The following is a 15,915-nucleotide window of genomic DNA, read 5'->3' on the forward strand; positions in this document are numbered from 1 at the left end:
ATGATGCTGACATAGTAAATGTTTTTGGGGTGCCCAGAATCTTACCTAGACTGGAACCAAGTTTGTCCCCATGCTACTACGTTATTGTGGTGGCCGTTGAGTGGGAAAGTATTGGCAGTCCTGAGGCCTTGTGTTGCCAACCTCCCATCAATCAGGCTGGTCAAAATCTATTCCTTTTTAGTTTATCATTTTATCTCTGCTACTCTGCAAGTGCAGGTAAGTACACCTATGGTTGTGCTGTACCTTTTAAAACGGTGACACTCCACTGTAGGGAGCAGGAGAATAAAAGCTCTCAATACATATTTTCCTTACTAAAGGAAGGCATAAGATGTTCTAGCTAGTATTGGGAGAAGCTCCTTTTGTGGCACAAATGCTTTCCTTTGTTGGCCAGAAATAAATGCATTCACTGACACAAAGCACAACTGTTGTAAAAATATTAGCATGCAGATGCTCTGGTGTTTTGTTAATGCATTTAATTAAAAACAATAGCTTCATTGTTCTGTCCGTTCCCCCCACCACCCTGGAATGAATGTGTATTATGGCATAGAATCTTGCCAGTGTTGATGAATAAAATTCCTTATATTGTGTTGGTTGCTCACAGGGTCTTTATGCAGGAATTAATATCTGATTTAATTCCAATCTCAAAAAGTCTTGGGGCAGCAACATTTTCACAGAATTGCAAGGGATCGACCTCTTTACATCTCCACAGTCAGCGACAAAGTTGCTAAAAGTCCAGACAAGCAACAGAAATGTTGCTACTAAACACAGCCATTTTCCGTTTTTAATTACATTCATGGGTTTCTTTGGAAACTGTTATCCCTGTCACTGAGGCCAAGCAGGTATGACTGAGCTCAGACCCTGCAGACGGTCCAAGCAAGCGGGGGGGGGGCATGCATTCAAATGCAAAAGTACTCAAATCCCCCCTCCCTTAAAGAAAAGAAAAAGTTGGTTGCAAATTTTTAAAAAGCTGCAGTTTCAGGAAAAGGAATAGTGCGTGCATATGTGTCAATGGCAACAAAATATGAACACAAGGGTTGCGACAGGGATTACCCGAAGTGATGAGATGCTGTTGGAATCTCTGGCAGTCTGCTAGCAGCAAGGCATAATCCCCAACAGAAAACGTGACAGAGAGATCAGAAAGCTGTTCTGTTTGCTTCATCCAGCGCAGCTTTCCTCTCAGTTCCTCCACCTTCTGCCTGTTCCTTCTGCATCAGTTTTAAAACACTGTCTGCCACCGTGGCTCTCTATCTCTGCTCTAGTTCTGCCAGAGCACATGTCCCGGCCTTGGAACATTCTTCCTGGCACGGAGCACCTATCTGAGACTGGCAGAGGACCTTGAAATTCTCTATACTTTGGGCACATAAGAAGAACCTGGCTGGATCCAGACAAAGGCCTGTCTAGTGCAGCATTCAGCCAGATGCCATGGCGAAGCTTTCAAGCAAGACATGAGTGCAACGGCCCTCTCCCACTGCTGTCCTCTGATTCTGGATCCTCTGGTTGAAGTAGGGATCAATGGGTTTATTGAATCCCCTTTCAAAATGGTCCAAGTTGGTGGCCATCTCTGCATCTTAGGGGAGCATAAATCATGCAGGACGGGAAGGAGTGTAGTGTACCATTTGTCATGAATCACCCACCATTCATTTTCATTGGATGACCCTGGGTTCTAGTATTGTGGAATTCCCCTTTTTTTCTCTAAACAAAAAGCCCCAAACTTTTTAAGTTGCTCCAACTTCCTCATTGTTACGCTTGCACTTTTCTGCACCAGTGGTGATGTGATTGCTTGTGCAAAACACGTGTCAATTCCAGACAGGTCATATGAGGACTGAGTACCACTTTTTTGTACATGTGTGAACAGTCATCATCCCCCCCCCCCCCCCGCAAATGGTGGTGAATCTCTTTTTCCTCTGAGTAAACAGTTATGCCAGAGTAGATTTGCTAATAAGACTCCCCCCCCCCCAAAATGAAATCTGTCCGTGTAATTATTTCTCATCATTGCAAGTTAGGCTGGATAGTGAAGATGCATATTTGCTTATTTAAAATGTTACTTAATGTCTATCATCAGAAGACTCTAGGGTCTGTACAAATGTTTGAATAACCAGATATAAATACAATTTTAAAGCAACAGGTAAGTATAATATATGACAAAAAGCAAAGCTAAAAATAGAAATCACCTCACCTGGAAAAAAAACCTGCAACCTAAAATGCCAGGGCAAATAGCAGGCTTGCAGTGTCAGTACCAGTGAGGGTATTCCAAAGTCAGGGTGCCGCCACAAAAAAAGCCCTGTGTGAACACTTAGTATATCTCTACTAAAGAGGGTGTTTGAAGCAGGATCTCTCCAGAGGACCTTAATACCTGGGCAGCCTGGTATGCAAAGAGGGGGTCCTTCAGGTATTTGGGTCCTAAGCCATTTGGGACTTTAAAGCACCAGCGCCATAAATAGGACCCAGAAATGACTAGTCAGCCAGTGTAGATTTTCCCAGATAGTTTTGCAGGATTATCATGGTCCAGAACCTAACATAGCTGTTTAGAGGATACATTTACAGTTACGCTTGTGTAGCCTAAACGTTAGGTTATCAGTCATTACAAATTTGTTCTGATACTCTCCTGCAAAAACAGGCAAAGCAAAAGGGTGCCCTATCTTGTTAACAACTAAAGACCTTTGCCTTTCTTCCAAATACAGGTGTCAGTAAATAAAATAGGCATGCACCAGCCTGACAACTCTTCTTCCCTGCTATATTCTGATAAAAATCAATATATCTGTACTGGAGCTGGTAGAAGGCAGTTCTGTTGCAACTGCACATAATCTATGGACTTTGTGTGAAGCAGCAAGCCCAAGGCAAGGGGAAGAAAGCTGCATTGTTCCAGCTCTCTGTTTTTCAGAGGCCTGCATTTATATCTCATCCTTGTTGTTTGCAGGAGAGGCAGATGTGAACCAGAACAATGGGACCTCCTCTAAGAGCACAGCGGTGACAGACTCCAAGGGCGCAGCAGACCCAAAGAATGCCTGGAAGGAGGCCAACCCAGCTGACACGACTGGTCGTCCGCATTTGGTCCGCCTCTTTTCCCGAGATGCCCCAGGGAGAGAAGACAACACCTTCAAAGACCGGCCCTCTGAATCAGATGAGCTACAGACCATTCAGGAAGACGGTGCAGCAGCTTCAGAGAACTCGGATTTGATGGCTTCACAGAAACGCTCCTCTTTCCGGCATGGATCCAAACTTGCAACTGCAAGTACAATAGACCATGCTAGACATGGATCCCCCAGAAGATACAGGGAACCAGGTCTACTTGACTCACTGGGCAGATTCTTTGGAGGTGACAAACATTATCCCCGGAGGGGCAAGGTGAGCTCAGAGGAAAGGAGAACAGAATAGCTGCAATGAAGTCAAGAATTGTAAAAGGATGGGTGGGAGGAAACTCAAGAGAACGCAATAACCTCCGTAGAGCAACAGTTGACTTAGCCTTCAGAATTGTGTTTATCCATTTCTAATGTGATAATTGGCTGTTATGACAATTTTAGAAATAATGCATTAGAGAATGTTACTACAGACAGTCCCCTTTTAAATTGACCTGAACTTCTAATTACCCCTAATCCTCTTCTAACTTAATGCTGAGATTATTTTTACATCAGGATGTGATGCTCTGAGGCTCCCTTGGGGAGATTTGTTGTTAACTGGTTGTAAGTAGTACCTATGGTGGGAAAAGGCTTGGTGTTCTTTTGAATTTTTTCCTCCCCATCAGTGATATTTTCCTTGCAATGTTTCTCAAAATCTGACTGGAAAGGAGTCACAGAAAGACAATTGTTTACAGCAGCTCTGTGATAGCTTTATAGACACTGACTTTAGTTTAACGTCTGTTGGCTTCATGTCTGTTTATGACTCTTGATGGCATTTGTAACCCCAGGCTGTGTCGTGAGACTAACACGAAGCTTTGTGAAACCAGGGGACAGCTCACCAACCCTAATGCCTTTTGTTTCTTTTCTGATGAGAGAAACAAAACAGAACGCGGGAATTGTGACAAGATCGGACCACATCTGTATTAACTTGTGCTTTTTCATGGATGAATGTTTGAAGGTTCGCAGTGCAAATCTGTGCATGTCTAGGCAAATGTGTATAGAAGTGCTGCCTTAATAGAGGAAAATACTTTTCAGCTAGTTTGGGGGATGTCAGTAGCAAAAGCACTGCCAATGCACACATATAATTGTGTACTGTTCAAAAGATGAGAAGTGGAATGAAGCAGGAGGATGGTACACACATTTGAAGAAGGGAAACCAGTTCCTTCACTGCTGTTAATGTATCATTGCAGTGTTTGCTAAACTATTTGGCTACTGGCTGTTATATTTTGTATTTTTATAGCTAACATTTTTGATCTGGCAAATAATTTTGAAGAGTTAAAAACTTCTCTGGGTGTAAGGGACAGAGGGTCAGTGGTAGAGCATGGCATTTAGAAGATCTCTGGTTCAATCCTCAGCATCTTCAAGGTATGGCTAGGAAAGACCTCTGCAGAGCAACCACCTTATGTAGACATTATTGAGCCAGAGAGACCATTGACCTGACTGGGTATAAGGTAGCTTCAGCTGCTGCTGCAAGAGAAGTCATTGTTATTAAGTGCTGATGCGCTTTCTCTCTTCCATCCACCCTGAGGCAAAGTTCACACTTGATTTTGCTCTGCCTATAAAGAAAGGTGTCTTTTTACATTCTCAAGCACTTGCCCCTTGACTTTAGTTTTTTTCTCCCCCCTTTTGTTTCAGAATATTTTAATAAAACTTTTTTTAAAAAACCCATTGCAGTGCACCTAGTTCTTAAATGCTTTAGCATTGATCAGAGACCATGAGGCAGATCAAAAAAGTCATGAGCTTCTTGGTTGGTAGTAGTCACTGATACTGGTAGTTGGGCTAGTAGTTGGTCCAAAAGGTGAGACATTCCATACTCTCTTTTTAAATTAAAGTATTGATTTGCTTCCCTCTCCAGTCCTGGAAAAGTCACTTAACAGAAAGTTGGCAGCAATTGTAAAAAAATAGCCAAGCACGTATAGTTGGCTTTAGTTCAGTTTAGATCAATTTCTAAGGGAGTTTGCATCATGACAGTATTGCCCTTGATGGCCAACTAGCTCAAATCTGGCTCAAACTGAAATTGAAATGTTGTGATGTCACAAAACTGACAGGTATAGCACGAAGACACTATTTCCCATAGATTAGGAGATCACTAAGGGATGAACCCGCACCTACAATAAGCAGTCACTACATGTTCTGAAATGTAAGTGATTCAAAAGTATTCATTTCAAGCATTTGGTGATAAGTGATTTACATCTGGTTCAGACTGTGGATATTTCTGTATTTAGCTATAATTGTGAAATCTATTTGTCTGTTAGGAGTGGAGTTGCATATAGATAGACACTCTCATGTGAAAAATCATCTTTTGTATTGTTGATCCTAGCACACTGCTGTAGATTTTCACTGCCACAACTGGTACATTTAAATCTGCATAACTCATAGTCCAGTGCCTACAGAACAAAAATAAAAGGTTATGAATTATTCCAAATACTATTTAGCTGCAACAGAACAACTGCTTTTTAAATGTTGACTTTCATATATCTTGGCCAGTCAGTGAAGAACTGGCTGTGCCATTGTGTGACAACATTGTGCTCTCAGAAATAATAATACTGGTAATGAACAATATCTCTTGGGAATTCATTCCAGGAGACTTTCAATGCTGGAAGTTAACTCAGCAAGTGCCACAAATATTTGTTAATACTAGCCGTGCATGTGTGTTTTTAAGGAAAGCATAAAGTTATTAGTGTCATTCAATCGTCTTGAATAGTATGGGTTTCAGATAAGAATTGTTACTTCATTATTATGTCAAAGTTGCTGGAAATGTAGGTATATGTTTTTCCTCCCTGTATTTAAAAACATAATGATTGCTAATTATTGTGTGTAACAGTAAAACAAACACTGATGCACTTTGAAAGTGTCTAGAAAAAGGTTTTTTTAAAAATAAAAATAAAAAAAGCTGAGGCAGACACAGAAACTAAACCCTGCAAATATACTTCATCACACACTCAAAGAGTATCTTTGCCAGAGACAGGAATTATCACCAACTGAATGTAGCTGCTGATAACCCTGCCTTTCAGTGTGCACCAAGCCAACATGGTAAACATGCGACAATGTAGAACTTAGGTACATGGAAAGGAATATAAAGACGCAGGGTAAGGAGATAATGGAAGAGGTCTTTTTCCAGACTTAGAGGATATGCTCCCTGGGGTCCATTGGTAAGGATTCCCAAAGCTCCAACTAATTATGTAACAGGAGCTGGGGTAATGGTCAGGGCGTTGTTCCAGCCTCCTTTCCCCATCCTGCGGTGCTGGTTCGTATATCTGATCTGCCCACACTCGTGTCGGAATGCAGCAAACACAAACATCTTTTTGTCCAGAAAAAGCACTGACATTCAGGCAGAGAGCATGGTGAATTCCTTGTGGAGGCATATTCTTTTCTTATTAACATCCATGGGTGAAGAATACATGCGTGAATAACGCTCCCCTTTGTTTAAAGAGAGGAGGAGGAAGGGGAAAATAGAAGAATGCTGGTCTTGTTTTCGCCTCCCCTGCCTACCCTCTCAAAAGACAGGTTCTCCATTGCTCTGGTATTTGTGATACATCAGGAAAGGGTGGGAGAAAAATAAAATGTACCAATATGAATGTATGGCTATATTGTCTCTCCTTTGTGGCAGAAAACATGCCACCTGTGTTCCCATGGTTAGTACCCATGCACCATCTATCTATCTGTATGTGCAAGTTGGTGGATTCATGTGCAATGCACACATACGTATACAGAAATGAATTGTGAACAGATCTTGATTAAATTATTCTCATTTAAAATTAGGCAAAACTTGACACTTGACTTAACTTCAAGTGAGTCTCTCTGGTCGTACTTCTCTTGGTACAAGACAAATAGTTGCAGCATTAAAAACAAACTTGCAGTCACAGCCCTGTTGTATAATCCAATTAGTCCAGCCTTTGTTGAGGTAGCAAATAACTACTAGACAAATAGTGGACTTTTAAAGGGATGTTTTCCAGCACTGTTATATGTAAGCTAATTAAAAGCCTGTCTGTTTTCAAACATAACAATCTGTACTCTGAAATATTACAGTTTTCAGAATTGCAAAACCCAATATATATTAGGGAAAATCCATTAGATCTAGTGCCAAAGTAAATTTATCAGCCACTTAAGTATTTTCCAGGTTTAGGGTCACAATTAGTACACATTGTGGTAGAACATGCTTAAATACCTACTCAACAGATGCATTAGGCAGTTATGCCTAAATTGTATCTAGTTTGTTCCAATTCCCTCATCAGACTGAGAATGTTTTTTAATTTGTAATTACATCTTCAAGCTATTGCATATTATTTCCAGCTATAGCACCTGTTCTTCCCTTCACGGTTCCTACTTTCTGATGTTTCCTTACCAAGTACTAACTAGCCATAAATAATTCTTTGATCAGTTTTAACCCTTGATCTAACACAGGGGATGGTCCTAAACATTTCCACTGGTCTAGCCGAGGTAGAGATTGCCAGTGTGATGCTTCTGCAACACTGAATCCAGGGAGCCTGATTTGGGGTTTTTGCATTGGCGCAGCTGTCAATCTGGCTGTCAATACAGCCTTCTGAAGGGCATATTATAAGATACTGCATAAAACCTTGCAATCAAGCTGTAGATAACATTCACCACACTATAAAGCAATGACTTGAGCATACACTTCCTTGGAATGAATCTTCACTGAAGTTTAAGGCAACCCCCAATGATGGAGAGAGATAAGGCATCAGACACAAGAAAAATGGGGCAATAATAAGGTTTACAGAACTGGGAGTGATTCGATTAAAAAACCACAACAAACCACAACACAAGCACTGGTCTGGAGAAACCCTGCTGAAGATGCAGATTCATTTGTATTTATTTTGCATCAATTTTCTGAAAGGAGTACCTTCAGCACCTTCTATGAACATAGCACCATCTAGGTCAGGATTTTTTAACCCAGGAAGGACTTTTTGTTCGTTTTGCTTTGCTTTGCTTCTAATGCTGCATCCCAGCATATAAAACCAAGAGATGGGTCTGGAGCTGAGACCAGTTGAAATAGTTGATCATTAAAGAAAATGGTGAAATAGTGTCTGCTTGGTATAAAATTGAGCAGGAATCAAAACAGCAAAAAAGTATGTTTATTTAAAGAATCATAAGTTTCTCCTAATTTGAATGAAAACATGTCTGAATGTTACAGGCATTAATCAATTTCATCTTTCTAAGCTGAAATATGCAGGTGCCTTATGTTCAAGAACAGGACCCCACTACAGCAAGCCACTATTAAACTAGGAAGTCTCTAATAAAGAATAGTTCACCATTTCATCAGAACCAATTTTGGAACAATCTAAAATCTAAAATCGTGGTTTAATTAAGAGATTTTCTGGCTTTATCATGACTTTGCATGGGGTTGCAAAGGGGTTCTGTGTGTGAGTAAAAGGCTCAAGTTCATGCATATCTCAACTTGATAAACTGAGATGTGATGGTCAGAACCAGACCATGCTCTTAATATGTATGAAATGTTTTGCATATGAAACCTATGGGGAAAATTAGCCACATCAATAATAACTTGTATTTTTCACACTTAATTAAGAGTATTTCAATGCGTCTATCTAGTAGTCTGAAGGAAATTATGTATTGTGATTTTTTTTTCTTTTTACAAGTCTTTGTTGTGTCTAGGGAAATCATGTCATACCTACTGTTTTGTACAACTGTTGTATAAATTGTAGCATTGTAAAATATATAATTGATGGTACTAGCTTCCTAGAGTCTGTAACATGACATGATTTTGTTTCAATATTTGACCTTTGTCTACTCTTGAACATTGGTAATGCATTTATTAAATAGCTTTCACACTGTTAAGTGGTGCACTAATTATTTAAACTTAAACATTAACATCTGAACCTAACCATCTTTATATACTGTATTGTGACTTGAATTGTTTATCAAAGTGCTTGAAGGATACAGGGATTTAAAGCTGGAGTGAATAAAATATGAGGGGGCAGGTAAGCACATGCACACCATTTGAATGGCAATGCCTATCAGCTTGCAGGGGGGCTCAAATATTTTATTGGGAAGGCCAAAGGGACCTCAGCCACTGGGAGTTGGCTCCTGCGCTCTCTAGCAAGAATAATCAGCCCATCCCTTGGAAGAGGTAGAAAGCAAGAAAGGATATCAGAAGGAGAGAGAGAAAAGGAGAGAAGGGGGAGACAGAAAAGAGAGTAAAGGAGAGGTCCCACTCACTTTTGTCTCTGGTCTTGCTCACTGCTAGCTTATACCCAGCACATATCCAGGGGAATGCCCTTGATGGAAAAAATGCACACCCCTGCTCTATGCTAAAGTGAACTCTAACCAAATTTTATCGTCTTTAATTTCATTGGGAGAGTTAAGGATGCATGCAGTTTTCCCACTGAGTGGACCATGGATCAGCACATAAGAAGCGTAGGCAAGAGGATTAACTCGTTAGTCTGCAGGTGCCAAAATGTTCTCTGGGAAGCTTTTCTTTGTCTTTACGCAAGAGAAATAATAAGCTCCCAATAAGCAAGGATTATTTTTCACAAAGATTCCCTTTTTGAATTGCCATTTGGGCATTCACATATTAAATAGCATTCAAATTGATGAAGGAAGAAAATGTAGAACTCACCCCAGGGAAATATTAAGCATATGCGCCAAATGGACAGACTGGGTAGAGCAGGGGTTTTTTACCGCTAGATGATACAATTCTGCTTACTCTCTAATAAGGAAAGTAGTTGCTCTGTTGGTAAAAAAAGGAAGAAGACAAAGATTCATAAGGTCATGTTTTCATTAAGCCATGCTGTTAATTAAGCTATGATGTAAATCAGGCTTCGCTTTGTTGTATGCAAACACATTTTCAATCAGTTCTCTCTGTTTCTTTGATTTTTATATACCTATAAATAACCACTGCAACATGCTAAATAAGCGACTAATCGATGTACAATACTGCAGACATTTCTCCAGCCCAAAGTGGAATGAAGAAAAACACTGAAAGAAATGTTTTTACTTCAACATTTGGATCACGGTAACAGAGGCTGTGTCGATATATCTGCTAGTTAAAGGGAACATTTCGGCTTAGAAAGTAGCCCTAATGGTATGGCTACTGTTAATTATTAAACTCTATGATGGCGTGATTTTTTTCTGCTCTGCCCTGAATGCTAATTCCCGATACCTAAACTGAAGCTGTGTTTTAAAAGATTCTAAGGTCAACATCTGAGTAAATTTACTTGGAAGATGGTCAGAATTAAGCTTGGCTGTCTAAAACACAGGTTGCTTTTTCAGGTGAATAAGGCCTTGTTCCAGCAATGCATATAGTATTGTTTGTGCAAACAAAGCTGCTTAGAAGGATATATTATAAAACTGAGTTTGGGTCTGCACTGACAGCTCATAAGCAAATGAGCTGGAAAGCAAGCCTTCTTTTTAACCACACCTTTTAGACAGAACTTGAAAATAAGTAGAAACCATCAATGCATGTTTTTAAATGTTTTCTGTTGCTGCAAGAGGCGGCAACAGTCAATGACCTGCCGTACCTGTGACTTGGCTCCATGCCACACTAGGTAACATTTAGATAAAACATTGATATGGGAAGGACATATTATGTGGCTTCCAAATCCTGCTTGGCTGACCACTCAAAAGCCCTGTAAATTGGTCCATGGGGAGATGTGCTACTAATGTAGCTGTTTCCCACGTTGTGAACCCATTCCACATGCATGGCATCATGGCTAGAGTGTTGGACTAGGGACCTAGGAGAGCAGGGTTCAAATCCCCACTCAGCCATGAAGCTCATTGGGTGACCTTGGGCCAGTCACCATCTCTTAGCCTAAGCTGCCTCACTTGTAGCTGTGATAATGACATAGGGGAGCTGAGAACCATGGACACCATCTTGAGATCCTTGGAAGATAAAGGTGGTATATAAATTTAATAAATAAATAAAATTCCTTACTGAACTGGAATCATAAAAAACTTAGCATGATAGCTTGTTTGTTGTTGGGTTTTCAGAACCTTTCATTTAGTATATTTTCTTCATGTTGTGTAATCCCAGTTCCTATTGTCCTCCTTATTTCACCTCCCCTGAGCTTACTGCATTTATGTATGTTAATCACAACTGAACACCATTAATAATAGATATAATAGGAGTCCACACATGCACATTTGTCATTCAACTACTCACGGGCATTGCTGTCTGCCTGAATATGTAGTGTGTGTTTTGGCTACCTGACACCACCTCTAAATAACTACTGTGAAGCCCATACCAAACTTTTTCTCACAGTACTCAAACAAGTGTGGAAGTACAATTTTCCTGTTTTGCAAGAAATCAAAAACTTCCCTCTTGCCTAGGTTATTCTAAGTTAGTACTGTTTATATAGTTTATAAATGGTGTTTCACCAGAGTCAATGGGCTAGATTTCCCTTCATGCAAGGCCATGTATTCAGCAATATGATATGAATCTAACCTTGTGATTAGAGTCTCATCAAGGAACCCCTAGGCAAAAAAGAGATCCTATCCAATTAAAATTGCAATTATTGTTGCAACTACTGAATCTAAAGGCTTTTCCAGCTAGTATGCACATCAAATTCATGCCATCCATCTGCAGTTTGCCACACAAGATGACTGTACATTTATGTATGTCAGTCTCAATTGAACACTGTTAATAACAGGTATGGAAATCACCTTCAAAAAGGTGTTGAAATTTCCCTTTCTGTTAGATGTACATTTATTGTAACTAGGAAACGCCATCTGCTGGTTCAAAATCCCTCAACAATGCCTTAAAATGAAAGAAGCAAATGCAAATTGTTTCCGTTTCCCATGTTAATTGCCTTTCAGACGCCTATATTAAGTTAAGGGCAGAGGAAGATTTTACATATGTAGGGTCTCATACCCACATAAATGTATAGTATAGAATTGCTATATCATGTTTATATAGCAATTGTCACTGACCAATAGACAAAAAGGTCATAACCCAGAACTGATTTCATGTAGTCAAAATTATTGTTCTAGACCAGTGATTTGAAAATATAAAGCAGCAATGAACCAATATACTCATATTGTTTTTGATTTGTTGGTTTTTTTACACAGAGCTACTTTTTGCAAGCTTCCTGAAATTGTAGCTTCTCCTGTCAGGATGTTACTGATTTTCCTCATTTTTACTGACTGTCAGTAGACTTTACTATTATTACTAACAATTATAACAGCAAACAACGACTCTGAACTGTGGAGATAACAGTAGCAAAGAAAGTAAGGTATGAGACAGGACACTTTTAGAAGGAAAAGGCAGGGTATGAAAAGCTGTACCCACTGAAATCCCATCCTCTATACAACCATCACAAGGTTTCCCCACGATCTGTAGGCCTTCCATGTGATGAAAAACATAGTGTTAGATTGTAGCTCCTCCTGCGTTGTAGCCGGAGTGGTATATGTTGGTATGTATGTGCCAAGGAACAGAATCAAGCCACTGAAATGAAGGCGAGCCATGTTGTGCCTTGAAATATAGTCCAACTACTTTTGTAACATGTCTACCTGACAGAGAAGTTCTGTTTCACATTGGCAATGGAGGAAATGCTACAGGTTTCTGATGTCAGGAGCCACTCCACAGGATAGCAGCAGCCTGTTGCTGCATTTCGAGTTCATGTATCAGTTCCCAGAAGAAATTGACAGGTAGGCCTCTGGCACTGCCAGACGGATGGGATGAAAGTAAAAAAAGGAAAGGATAAAACAATGTGGTATGACACTTACTTTCTTCCCCAGTCTGATAGTTCCTTCACTGACATTTAATAAGAGTGTGGAGTCACCCCACCACTCAATTCCTCTTAAATATTAGCTTTCATTCACCTGTGCCTGCCTGGTTGCCTTGGCAATTCTTGTTGCTTAGTAACAAGAACTAGGGCAGGGAATTGTCCTATTGTCTCTCATATATTTCTAAAGAAATAGTTTCCCATTGGATTTTTTTTATTTTGAAAAAATCTTTTTTGTATCATTAAAAATACAGGGTGGTATTCAATGCTAGACTTACTCAGAGGAGACTCATTAAAGTTAATAAACATGACTGACTTAGGCTCATTACTTTCAACATGTCTGCTCTGAGGTCTTAGTTCACTACAACCACAGGCACACATTCCACTTGTCATTGGCTTGTGATATTGTAAACATCCTCGACTTGTGAGCAGCCGGTAACCACTGTGTGAAAGGATCCTTGAGTCGATGACCCTTCAGCTCCAGAGAAGCGGACACGGAGCAATGGATCCAAACTACAAGAAAGAAGATTCCACCTAAACATTAGGAAGAACTTCCTGACAGTAAGAGCTGTTCGACAGTGGAATTTGCTGCCAAGGAGTGTGGTGGAGTCTCCTTCTTTGGAGGTCTTTAAGCAGAGGCTTGACAACCATATGTCAGGAGTGCTCTGGTGGTGTTTCCTGCTTGGCAGGGGGTTGGATTCGATGGCCCTTGTGGTCTCTTCCAACTCTATGATTCTATGATTGTGAGGGTCTTCTTCCATTCCTAAGCGTGCAGCTAGTTGCCTACTGGATTTGTTTTGATGTCTGAACCTGATCATAAAACACATTCTGTTGAAAACTTTATGCTAAAAGCTATGATGATATTCGGTGTGGTGGCTTAGGAAAAACAACTTCCATACTTAACAGGTCCTTTAGTCTCTCAGTCCACAAGACGAGTGCCATTGAGAACAGAGCGTCACTGGCAGGAAATTTCTGTGCTTAATGTGGCTCAGGCAGGAGAGGTGGGTGAAGAGTGGCTGGATGGCATCTTCAGTTAACTAAAAGACAGGATTGAAACAAATCTGTAATTTTCAGATAACACAGCCACGTGTGTATAGTCCGTGCAAAATAAAAAGTGTTGGTATAAAAAACATCAGTAGTTACATTTCAGTCTTTTGTGTTTGTGTTAATTCTGTAAAAGTGTGACTTTGAAACTGAATGTAGCAAACCGTAAGAATGAAAATGCAAGTGCCAACTGGGGAAAGCAAAGCTGGGGAATGGGCAGAATTCACACGACAGCCAATGACTCTCTTATTCTAGTATATAAATGCATGCATACAACATGGATTTAGAGCAAACCTAATAGAACAAGCTGAAAAAAGGGCCTACAGTATGAGCGGTGGCCATGTGGTTAGTTTATAGAGGGCAGTCCTCTGTTTGAATGGATGTCCAGTCCAAGTTGAGTTTAAAGATAAAGAACACAAAGAAGGAAAAGAAAGTGCCTTGAAGATTCCCTCAACAGTTAGCACCTGGTCAGTAGAGTGAGCAGGCAGACCAGCCACCTTATCAGGTTCTTCCTCTCTGTGGTGAGAAATACTGTATTTCTATTTAAATTCTAGCCATTAGCTCAAAAGTTGCAGCTATGCATATAAATTAGCATATACCAATGAGATGCAATTGTGTTCTCATTTCTTCTTCTTCTTCTTCTTCTTCTTCTTCTTCTTCTTCTTCTTCTGGTGCACAAGTGATCATCCTAACAGCATGGCATTTGGAAAAAAAGTGTGTGTTTCTGTGTCAGTATAATCCTTAGGAGGAACAACATTATAGGGGGAGGGAAATGGAGGGAAGGCTAGGATATTCATTTATTTGGCAAGTCCTTTATCAACTGCAGTCTAACATACAAGCTGCAGGTTTTTCTGCACATAGCTCAAACAAAAAGGCAAGCAACACGGGAGCATGCATGCATGCATTTTGGCATCTTGGGAATTTTTTTTAAGCTATCTAGGTGCCTCAGCTGCAGAAATATAAAGGAATTGCCATGACAGCATTTAAAAAGCAAAAGAAGCCCAGATTTACCGATTTCCATTAATGCACACAATGGGTTTTTCAAAGGCCAACTCATCTCAAAAGAATTTGAAGTTAACCCTTTCAGATTATGCTGATACATCCAGCAACTGCCTTTTGGCACATACCAGGTTGAATATATACCGTATATGAATGAGTCTGGCATATACTTCTGGAACTTCAGGCTAAGACAGGAAAAAATGTGGAAATTTAACTGAAATATTAAGTTGTGCTCCTTTTGGCTTTGTGACCCATCCCAAAGCTCCACAGAGAGCAAATTATCAAGCTAAAAAGATACAGAAAAATACAAATGGCATGTGGGATCTCAGACTACTTTGTGAACAGTCTTTTAGTGTGCATCCTTGTGAAATATATGTCCTCCTCCTGGCTTGCAACTGAGATGCATAATGGCAAGGAATTTGTTAGAAATGATTAGCAACAGAAGTGAGAATGAAATATTCAGATACTATACACAACATCTGATTTAGGCTACCATGCTACTGTAAGAAGGTAAGTGCATGCACATTTTCCTATTAGCAGACATAGTGCATAACATTGATATTCCAGAATGTATATATTTTCATATATAAAATGTAGTGCTTATTGAACCTTATTTTACCTAGTATCTCAGGGCTGCGTCTCACGGTACTTTTGAAAGACATGACAGCACTATCAGGACTTCCGTGAGTGTAGGACGATGGGAGCTTTCAAGTTACACAGAATTCACCATGAGGAGGAATGGAAAGGTAGCTAATTCTAAGATATTTAGAGGGCAAAATTGGTTACAAATGCAAGGAATGCAATCCAAAAAAGCACTAAGATCACTTTGACACATTTAACTACCCCTAACTCAATAGCATTAGTTGCTCTTTTTGCATTACAAGGTCTTAATGACACCTGAGATTTGTGGCTCTAGAAAGATGCATCTGTTTTCTTGCTGAACATTTTTCATGCATCTTGCTTTTTTTTGAAAAAAAAATGCTTCCTTGATAAGCCCCTTCAACAAGATTTGTAACCCATTTTCCGTTTATATAAATATATATTTATGTTTATATAAA

General features: G+C 39.9%; 1 protein-coding gene across 2 annotated transcripts in view; it reads left to right on the top strand.

Annotated features, from left to right (window-relative positions):
* The window catches only part of MBP (myelin basic protein), a 78,651-nt gene that overhangs the window by 48,655 nt on the left and 14,081 nt on the right, over positions 1–15,915 (top strand). For both annotated transcript variants that reach the window (XM_082235040.1, XM_082235039.1), the window contains exon 3: positions 2,918–3,345. In XM_082235040.1, coding sequence (XP_082091166.1) covers positions 2,918–3,345 — 428 coding nt within the window. The remainder of the gene's footprint in view (positions 1–2,917; positions 3,346–15,915) is intronic.

Source organism: Podarcis vaucheri (assembly GCF_965113315.1).
Source record: "Podarcis vaucheri genome assembly, chromosome: 8".
In the NCBI taxonomy this organism is placed as follows: domain Eukaryota; kingdom Metazoa; phylum Chordata; class Lepidosauria; order Squamata; family Lacertidae; genus Podarcis; species Podarcis vaucheri.